Source organism: Camelus ferus, chromosome 5 (genome assembly GCF_009834535.1).
Source record: "Camelus ferus isolate YT-003-E chromosome 5, BCGSAC_Cfer_1.0, whole genome shotgun sequence".
In the NCBI taxonomy this organism is placed as follows: Eukaryota; Metazoa; Chordata; class Mammalia; order Artiodactyla; family Camelidae; genus Camelus; species Camelus ferus.
The window spans coordinates 59,564,703-59,575,118 of NC_045700.1; the positions used below are offsets into that span (position 1 = coordinate 59,564,703).

A 10,416-nucleotide genomic window follows, 5' to 3' on the forward strand; every position below is an offset into this window, starting at 1 on the left:
TTCCTTCCAGGGGACCAGTGAGAATCGGGAAGATTCTCCAGCTGGTAGAGCCCGGCCTGGACCACGTGAGACTCACTCTGACCCATCTAGAAACCAGCCATCCCCTCAAGCAGCAGCATCTCAGACGCAGAGCAGCCCTGCTCACGTGGACGGGCACGTGGAGGAGAGTGAGGACCAGCAGGCTCGGCCTGCTGCTGGGGGACACTGAGGGGTCCCGCTCATCTCACCCTGCATGGAACTGGGGTCCTCTGCCAGGACAGAGGGAGAGGTGCCCCGAACCTCGCATACACCTCACCTTGAGGAGCATAGCACCACATACGCTTCTAAATACCTGAACCCATCACCATGGAAACACACACCATAGGAGCTACAGTACATATGGGCGGAAACAGGTCACCTTCCACAGTCCCACTGGAATCACAGGAGGAAAGTGGAGCTCAGTGAGGACTTCCAGTTCTTCGGTTGGTTAGGCTAAGGACTACAGGACTTCTCTGCCAGGGCAGTAAGAGTTGAAACCAGCAGTTACACTAGATGAGCAGAGGGAAAGAAAGTGTTTCAAGGTGAATGCTGATGTAATTTCCCTCTTCTGATTATTTATTCTAATTATTCGGTTCTTAATGCAAACTGGGAAGAAACAGAATACATCTATACTTTTGTTTATCTTAAAACCATTAAAGAAATTATAAGACATATTTTAAAAGTAACCAGATAAAAGTTAGTAGCATATATGCTTTCGTTTAAAAAAAAAGGGAAAAGTTTCATCAGAAACTTGGCATATCTCTAGCAAATATATTTTTATATGTGTATGGTATATAATGAAAATCGTCAATTCTTTGAGCAGCAAAAGCTGTTACTGACTACTTGCAAGCTAAGCTGAGCTTTAAAAATGCCTTTTGTTTTAAATGGGCTTTAAGACCAGAGAGAATATTTCACATCAACCAACCAACTCAGTATCTGGTGGTTTGACAGACATGGGTTTACTAAATATATCGATACTGTAAACAGCCTCTATCACTATTTACAATTTTATAGTGATTTAGGCTCTAATTAGCTGATGGAATAAAATAAGCAAACAATCACTGAATTCCTAAGGGTTTCTTTAATTAAACAGTACTACTTGCAAATAACAGTATAAGATTTAAGTGCCTGGGGAAGGGATACAATTATTTTAACTTACATAATGGTTTAGTTTTTGTTTCCTTTTTGGTGAGGGGAAAAGGTGGTGAATAGGAAACTAGGAGTGGAAAGACAGAAATAAGTAAGCATACTTTCCAATGACTACAGAAACAAATCTCAGTCTATTCTTCCCCTGAAGACAAACACTGGACAGTTCAGATAGGGGTGAGCTACTGTTGTAAATAGTACAGCCACAGTCAGAACAATGGCTGGGAGACTCATGCATGAAAGCTTGCTGCTAAAGATGAAAGCTGGGGGAGGGCCGTGGAAAAGGAAACACTGTTAAGCTGGAGGAAGGTCAATGATGTAGTGTGTATATGAGCTGGTGGATAAGCACAGGAGAGAGGTAATACAAGAGTTAAAAATGAGCAGCTCACCTTGCTCTCTGACACTGACTAGGCAGGACCAGCTGTAAAGTGAGGGCTTTTCCATGACACCATGCTTCTGCCCACAACTGCATCTGGGAGAAGAAACTCTACACTGGATATCTAGCTTCACCACAAAACACAGCTTAAAAATAAAGTGACAGAAAGAAATAGTAAGCAAATAGTTATTTTTGCACTTGAACTGAAATGTACTGTACTGTAAATTATCATGACTCATTTTAAGTGACCTTTAAAGATCAGATGTATTTATTATGCTTATGTAATTATAGAAAGAAATAAATGGGTGACAGGCCGAACCTCACCTATGAATGTACAGTATGTGGATTTGTGAAACTGACTGTAGGAAGTCAAAAAACTTATACTGTATCTTGTGTTTACAGTTCTGATTTATTCTTCCAAAAAGCCTGCTGTTTTGGAAATGCACAGTTGACATGTTGAAATAAAAAATAAATACCATTTTTAAATGTTTCTTAAATGATAATGATGTGACCAAACAAATAAAAGTCCTTCACACTGTAATGAACGAGACCGGATTCTACAGGCCTTTGTTATGAGACATTTACTGTGAGAGCTGATTCAATAGTGCAGAAATTTCCAGAGACTTTCATGGGTTTGTGGACTTTGTGACTTCTTCCTGTCCCCAAAGTGCCATTTAAAAAAATGTTAAAGTGAATTCAAATTAAATCTTGATTTGGTAAGTTTATAACCGCTCTTGAGATCCCGTGGAAATACCCAGGAGGCGTCACGAAGCCCAGGCTGGTAATCGCTGCCTTAATGACCTGTTTCATATTCTTTCCCTCATGACTGTACAAAAAGTGAATTATGCTAAGTGAAGAAAAAACGGAAAAGAGGGGAAAAAAAGCGCACGTGGATCCAAAGAGGTTAGTTGCTAACTATTAAACTATTACTGAAAGTCATAAATGGAACAGCAGGTGATATAACTTACACCTCCAGTAGCTGGGAAAGCTGCTAGGCCAGTGAGGCCAGGAAAGGCCTAAGGCATTCATGGGAGAACACGGCTGCTTTACTGGCTTATTAGTCCTGTCACGGGCCCCGTGAAGCAGACAGTTGGCTAAGCACTTCCCTGTGATTTGCAGCTCCTCCAGTGCTGCCGGGGTGGGGGCAGCTGAAGGTCCTGGGGCCACTGCTCACACAGTATTCCTCACAGCCAATTTGAGTTAAGCAGTGAATGCAGGAGAAGGGGACCCACACCCACTGGTTCTGGGTGTTTGTGTGCTGACGACATTGTCGTTTTGTCCTTCAACAACCCGATGTGGTACACATCACTGTCCCCACTTTCAATATGAGAATTCAGGAGCTAATGCAGCTTACCTTACAGGACCAAGGACACAAAGCCAGGATTCAGGTTCAGACCTGGTGCATGCCCAAGGGCAGGTCCACCCAGGACCCTCGCTGATCCTAGGAGGCTGGGGGCTACTCCCTGCTTTTGCTGTAATAGAACAAGCGTGAAAGCAGCCCTGGCCATTCAAACCCTCACCTCGTGTGCCTGCTGCTCACGTGTGTGGCTGTGTTTTCATTCAGGATCACTAGTTTATACTCGGGTACCCAGAAATCCAGCACCTTCGAACGCCTGCTGCTTTGTGAGTTGAGTGTCAGAACCCTTTCACTCCTGAGGTGACCTGGAGGGTTTGGCGGGCCTGCAAAGAAAACCGGGAGTTGGCAGGGACTCTGAAGACCAGTGGCGCTGGCATCAGGAAGGGCCAGCAGACACACCCACTTCTCGGTGTCCTGAGGCAGCAGCTTTTTAGAGAAGCACTGTCCGCAGTGGTGGCCATTCACCACAGGTGAATATTAAGTGCTTGCAATGTGGCTAGTGCATCTGAGGAATTAACTTCCTGTTTTATTTAAATTTAAACAGCTCTATGTGGCTTGTGGCTACCATATTGGACAGTGCAGGAACAGAAAGAAATCACCTTTGGGAGCTCTCTGGGCCTTAGCTTCCTCATCCTCAGTGTGAATGACTGGACCCTAAAATTAACCTTATTCTGGGAGGATGAAGGCATGCTGTGACAGAGTGGACTGTAGGGAAGTAAAAAGTGATTTTTCCTTCAGAAATTCTGTTGTCCTTGGTGCAAGCATGTCTCAAAGCTGCTTCTGAAGCCCCAAACCACCCCTGTGCCATTTTGGCAAAGCTCTAAGAATACCTGGCTCAAGAATTCCAAACCATCAGGCAGATGGGAGAGATGCTGGTGCCTAGATGGGAACAGAATAAAGGGGTGAGAGAAAGGGGGAGTGGGTTCTCAAATCACTGAGTAGTTTACCTTACACGAGGACAAACTGTGGTTTAAGGTAAGAGTAACTGGAAACTTGGTGATGTCTAGAAGGGGAAAGAAATGTGCCAGTCTAGGTGGGTGCCTAACACTTACTCAGCCACTATCTGCTTCGGGGCTAATGCAGGACACCTGCCCCACTGTGGCTCCAGGGAGCTCCCAGGCTTTAGATGGCAACCCTCACAGTACTGGGGTCAGGGGTGCCGGCTCTGGAGCCCCGCTGTCTGGATTTGAATCTCAGTTCTCCCACTAAGAGCTTACATATATACGGAACCTCTCTGGGCCTCAGGCCCTCTGTAAAATTTAAGATGATTTCAGTGTCTACCTTAAAGGCTGTTCTGATGTTTAAATGACATACCTGACACACAGTGCACACTCCACCAATACTGCCATCATTTCTGTGTGGCAGGTAGCCCATGGCAGGAGTGCTGTCTCATTTTCCCAGCAGGGATTAGCTCTCTTAGTATTTTGTTAATGTTTAAATCTATAACCATACTGCATTCTCCCAAACTACACTGCCATGCTAATGTTTACCTATACCTAGTAAACTATCTAATAAAGCTTTCAGTCCCAACATCCCTTGTATACATTAACTGGTTGGAGATATGGGTTAGTTAAGGGACAAAATTAATCAAAACATAGATTGAAGAGGATGAGGGAAAATGATAAATAATGTCATACGCCAACAAACTGGACAATCCAGAAGAAATGGACAAATTTCTAGAAACATACAGCCTGCCGAGACTGAGTCAAGAAAAAAAACAAACAATTTGAACAGACTGATCACTAGCAGTGAAACAGAATCTGTAATTTTAAAAACTCCCCGCAAACAAAAATCCAGGGCTGGATGGCTTCACTGGAGAATTCTACCAAACATATAAAGAAGAACATATGCCTATCCTTCTCAAACTATTCCAAGAAAATCAAAGAGGAGGGAACACTCCCAAATTCATTCTGTAAGCTCACCATTACCTCAATACCAAAACCAGACAGAGACACTCCAAAAAAAGAAAATTACAAGCCAGTATCTTTGATGAATATAGATGCAGAAATCCTCGACAGAATATTAGGAAACGAAATCCAACAATACATAAAAAGGATCATACACCATGATCAAGTTGGATTTATTCCAGGGTCACAAGGATTGTTCAACATACACAAATTAATCAATGTGATACACCACACTATCAAAAGTAAACATAAAAACCACATGATCATCTCAATAGATGCAGAAAAAGTATCTGACAAAATTTAACATCCATTCATGATAAAAAAAACTCTCACCAAAATGGGTCTAGAGGGAACATATCTCAACATAATAAAAACTGTTTATGACAAACCCACAGCCAACATAATACTCAGTGATGAAAAGCTGAAAGCTTCCTTGCTGCTAAATTCAGGAACAAGACAAGGATAGCCATTCTCATAGTACTGAAAGTCCTAGCCACAGCAATCAGACAAGAAAAAGAAAGAAAAGGGATCCAAATTGGAAGGGAAGAGGTGAAACTGTCACTATTTGCAGATGACATGATACTCTACATAGAGAACCCTAAAGTCTCCACCCCAAAACTATTAGAACTAATAAATGAACTCAGCAAGGTTGTGGGATACAAGATTAATACGCACAAAATGCAAAAGATTTCTATACACTAATAATGAAATATCAAAAAGAGAAAGTAAAAAAAAAAGTCCCATCTAAAAATCACATCAGAAATAATAAAATACCAAGGAATAAATTTAACCAAGGAGGTGAAAGACCTACATGCTGAAAATTATAAAATATTGATGAAGTGGAAACTGAAGATGAGTCAAAGAAATGGAAAAATATCCCATGCCCGTGGATTAGAAGAATTGATATTGTTAAAATATCCATATGACCAAAGCAGCCTAAAGACTTAATGCAACCCCTATCAAAATATCCAGGACATTTTCCACAGAACTAGAATAAATAATCCTAAAATGTATATGGAACCAAAATAGACCCCAAACTGCCAATGCAATCCTCAGAAAAATGAACAAAGCTGGAGGCATAACCCTCCCAGACTTCAGACTATATTACAAAGCTGCAGTAGTCAAAAGAGCATGGTACTGGCACAAAAACAGACACACAAATCAATAGAACAGAAATAGAGAGCCCAGAAATAAACCCATGCACCTACAGTCAATTTATGACATAAAAGGCAAGAGTATACAACGTAGAAAAGACAGTCTCTTCAACAAGTATGCTGGGCATGCTGAGCAGCCACATGTAAGACAATGAGATTAGAACACTCCCTCACACCATAAACAAAAATAAACTCAAAATGGCTTAAAGGCCTAACTGTAAGACATGAAACCATAAAACTCCTAGAAGAGAACATAGGCAAAACACTCATTGTAATAAATCATAGCAATATTTTCTTGAATCAGTCTCCTAAGGCAAAAGAAATAAAAGCAAAAATAAACAAATGGGACCTAATCAAACTTAAAAGCTTTGTACCCAAAAAGAAACCATCAACAAAATGAAAAGGCAACCTATGGAGTGGGAGAAAATATTTGTAAATTATGTGACTGACAAGGGGTTAATATCTGAAACATACAAACAGTATATATCTCTCAACAACTCAATATCAAAAAATCAAACAACCCAATAAAAAAATGAGCAGTTGACTTGAACAGACATTTTTCCAAAGAAGAAACAATGATGGCCAACAGGCACATGAAACATCACTCAACATCTCTAATTATTAGAGAAATGCAAATCAAAACCCCAATAAGGCATCACGTCATGTGTGAGAATGGCTATCATTGACAAGTCTACAAATAACAAATACTGGAGAGGATGTGGAGAAAAGGGAACCCTTGGGCACTGTTGGTGGAAATGTAGATTGGTGCAACCACTCTGGAAAACAGTATGGCGTTTCCTTAAAAAACTAAAAATAGAACCACCATATGATCCAGCAATTCCACTCCTAGGTATCTATCTTGAAAAATGAAAACACGAGCCAGTCATATGTGCCTTGTAGCTACTATACTGTAGCTCAGGAATCATGACAGTGCTTCTAAATTATCAGGAGCGATGGACTAGTTCTGCTTACCCAATCCATCACAAGAGATACTTTTGTAAAATACACTAAAAATAAATTAGAAAAATGAAATAATTTTTTAAAAAGACATACCAAATATAAGCACAGTGATCATGTGATGGGATGTCGTGGCAATGTCAGGGTGACTTACCCATTCAAGTGAACACAACAGAAATACAACAAGTACGCAGCAAAGGAAAACCATAAGCAAAATAAAAAGACAGCCTATGGAATGGGAGAAAATATCTGCAAACAAGGTGACTGACAGAGGCTTAACTTCTAGAATATATGAATAGCTCATGAAACTCAGTAACAAAAAACAAACAACCCAACCAGAAAATGGGCGGAAGATCTAAACAGACATTTCTCCAACGAACACACACACACAGATGGCCAACAGGCACATAAAAAGATGCTCAATATCGCTAATTATCAGAGAAATGCAAATCAAAACTACAATGAGGTATCACCTCACATCTGTCAGACTGGCCATCATTAAGAAGTCCACAAACAACACAACATTATAAACTGACTACACTTAAAAAAAAAAAGTCCACAAACGATAAATATAATTTGATGCAACCACTATGGAAAACAGTATGGAGATTCTTTAAAAAATTAAAAATAGACTTACCATATGATCCAGCAATCCCACTCCTGGGCATATATTGGGAGAAAATTCCAATTCGAAAAGATACACGCACCCCAATGTTCACAGCAGCACTATTTACAATAGCCAAGACATGGAAACAACCTAAATGTCCATCGACAGATGACTGGATAAAGAAGTTGTGGTATATATACTAGTAGTATATATACTACTCAGCCATAAAGAGAATAAAATAATGCCGTTTGCAGCACCATACAGTCTAGAGATTATCATACTAAGTGAAGTAAATCAGAGAAAGACAAATATTACATGGTATCATTTATATGTGGAATCTAAAAAATAGTACAAATGAACTTACTTACAAAACAGAAAGAGACTCAGACATAGAAAACAAACTTATGGTTACTAAAGGGGAAGAGGAGGGAGGGATAAATTAGGAGTTTGGAATTAGCAGATACAAACTACTATATATAAAATAAATAGCAAGGACCTACCATATAGCAAAGGGAACTCTAGTCAGTATCTTGTAAAAACCTATAATGAAAAGGAATATGAAATATATATATATATATATATATATAACTGAATCACCATGCTGTACAGAAGAAACCAACATTATAAATCAACTATACTTCAATAAAAAGAAATACACCAAATATATTACAAGTAATACTTTTAATTTTTTAGCTTCTCACAGTACTCACATAACAAACTGACAAATCCATGATTTCCTCTAAAAATAAACATGAAAAACAACATCCCAAAAGACTGCTGCTCTTTTTCTTCAGCTATTTTTATCACAATAAAAATCATAATAAAAGTAGCTACACCTAGCTTGTTGACCCACCAGGAAACACTTCTTTCTATTGCCAGCAGCTCTCCTCCCTGGCACAGGGGAGGCCCCGGGGCTGTCTCAGCTGGGATGTCCCTGGGAAGTCTGGCAGACTGTACACATCACACACACATATTTTGTGACACACACACTGACTCTTGGGAGGTGAACGTGGTTAGCACAACCATGAACACATCTGACACATTTATAATATAGCACCAATAAATGTAATTATAAAAAATAAAAATGAGATTATACTGTAACAAAAATTACTTTAGAACTGTTTACACTTATAAAACAGTCATCATCACCATAAATCTGAAAGGGAGATACTTTGATTTTTAGAATCAGAGTCTATGTGAAAACGCAGATTAAATTTAGTGCGTTGCACAAAAATAGCAAAGCTCCTGATAGTAAAGGATGTCTGGCAAAAATTGAGACCTGTAAAACGCTGTCACGTTGCTTCAAAGAGGCAATATCACTAGAAAATCAATCTAGAAAGTTCCAAATGGGTAGCAACAGTCTTATTCATTCAACAATTTAGAAAAACTCTACTAAATTTGGCTCAGGAAAGCAGTGCCAAATTATCTACATGTTCCTCCTCCATAACTCTTCTTCTGGAAAGGGAGAGTCCTCATTCCTGATGCTGTGATTATTCACGATCCCACCACAGCAAAACAGCCTGTGCTTAGCTCCTAAAGAGAATCAGCTGAGCAACACCTTAACCCTTAGACAGCATTGCCATGTTCAGATCTAGTCTAGACCTATGTTTTGGCCCATTCCTCAGGGTCAAAGCTCACAGGTAATCCCTTATTGCACTCTGAAGTTTAACATTATGGATCAAGAAAAAAAGGTTTGTTCTCTGTAAGAAAAATCATAAATCTGTTTTGTAGGAAATAGTTATAAAGGTATATAATTAAACAGTTTTTTTTAACAGGCCAATTAACTCAAAATGCCACAAAGGTTAAATGCCTTCAACTTCAACATATTAAAAAAAATATAGAAAGGAATTCTGATTTCTAATATTTATATATGCCTATAAAAGTCTTATCAAAGCTTTAAAATATAATATTAGGAAATATTTCTCTTTATCTCAGTTATCAAAAAGCTGGCTGGCCATTATTAAAAAATAAAAAAATAAAACAGTCACAAGTATTGTGAGACCCAGGGCTGTGGAGAGGTCATCCCTTGACTCACTTTTAAATGTCTCTTCTTTACCTGAGACACAGAAGACCTTAGGGATGGAGTTGTAGTCACAGTGTTGGCTCTAAAAAGTTCTGTGCTCTTGGACAAGTTATTTAGCCTTACCAAACATTCGTGCCTCCATCGCTAGCATTATCCAAACATGTGTTGCAAGGAATATTAATCTCATGAAAAAGGGTTCTGTGGTCAAATTAAGTCAGAGAACGATGCACACATTTTGTCTCTCGTTCTCTCTTTTCTATCATAGACACATGACAGGCCTCCACCCCCAGGCCTCAGGATTGATTGACTGACTGACTGACAACTCAGTTTCCCTGAGCTCTGGTTGATTGAGAGCTCAGGTATCTTGTGTTCTGGATTTTTCCTTTCCCCTTCCTCTCCCTTTGCTCAATGCTCATTTCTATCTAAGCTACCTAGCATTCCCCCCTCTAGTCTTAAGACCCCAAATCTTGGGGACGTAGAGCGCGAGGACCACTCTACCTACTTCCTGCTGATCTGTTGCGATAATGGAGCTCGTTGGGCTCCCGGACTAGCTGGCTGTCCTTGGGCAGGATGTGAGTGAAGGGTCGGTGTTCATCGAGCGGCTGGTCTATATATAAGTGGTCTTGGGTGATTGGTTGATTCCCTTGTGATATAATCATTTCAAGTTTATCTCCAGATGAGAAGAAATACTTTTCACAAGAAGGTTGCAAAGATAGAGGTCACATATCTAGAGCTTATCCTAGCCGAAGGATGAAAGGAGCAAACAAGGGTCTTAAAAAATTTGATTTCTGTGCTTTCTGTTGGTTTAGGTTTTTGAATGCAGATGTTGGAGTGTTAGTCCAGTGAAGTAAAGGAGGAGTAAAAAGAGGGA

At 39.8% G+C, this 10,416-nt stretch overlaps 1 protein-coding gene and 1 long non-coding RNA gene across 2 annotated transcripts in view; both read left to right on the forward strand.

Moving 5' to 3' along the window:
• MFSD6 (major facilitator superfamily domain containing 6) overlaps positions 1 to 2,085 on the forward strand; it is a 69,590-nt gene extending 67,505 nt beyond the window's left edge. Inside the window, exon 7 of the mRNA XM_032479921.1 lies at positions 11 to 2,085. Coding sequence (XP_032335812.1) covers positions 11 to 208 — 198 coding nt within the window. The 3' untranslated portion in view covers positions 209 to 2,085. The remainder of the gene's footprint in view (positions 1 to 10) is intronic.
• A 4,205-nt stretch (positions 2,086 to 6,290) lies between these two features.
• Positions 6,291 to 7,246, forward strand: LOC116663710. Its single transcript, XR_004319998.1, has 2 exons — positions 6,291 to 6,328; positions 7,103 to 7,246. It is a non-coding gene; the product is annotated as an uncharacterized LOC116663710 (long non-coding RNA).
• The last annotated feature ends 3,170 nt before the right edge of the window (positions 7,247 to 10,416 follow it).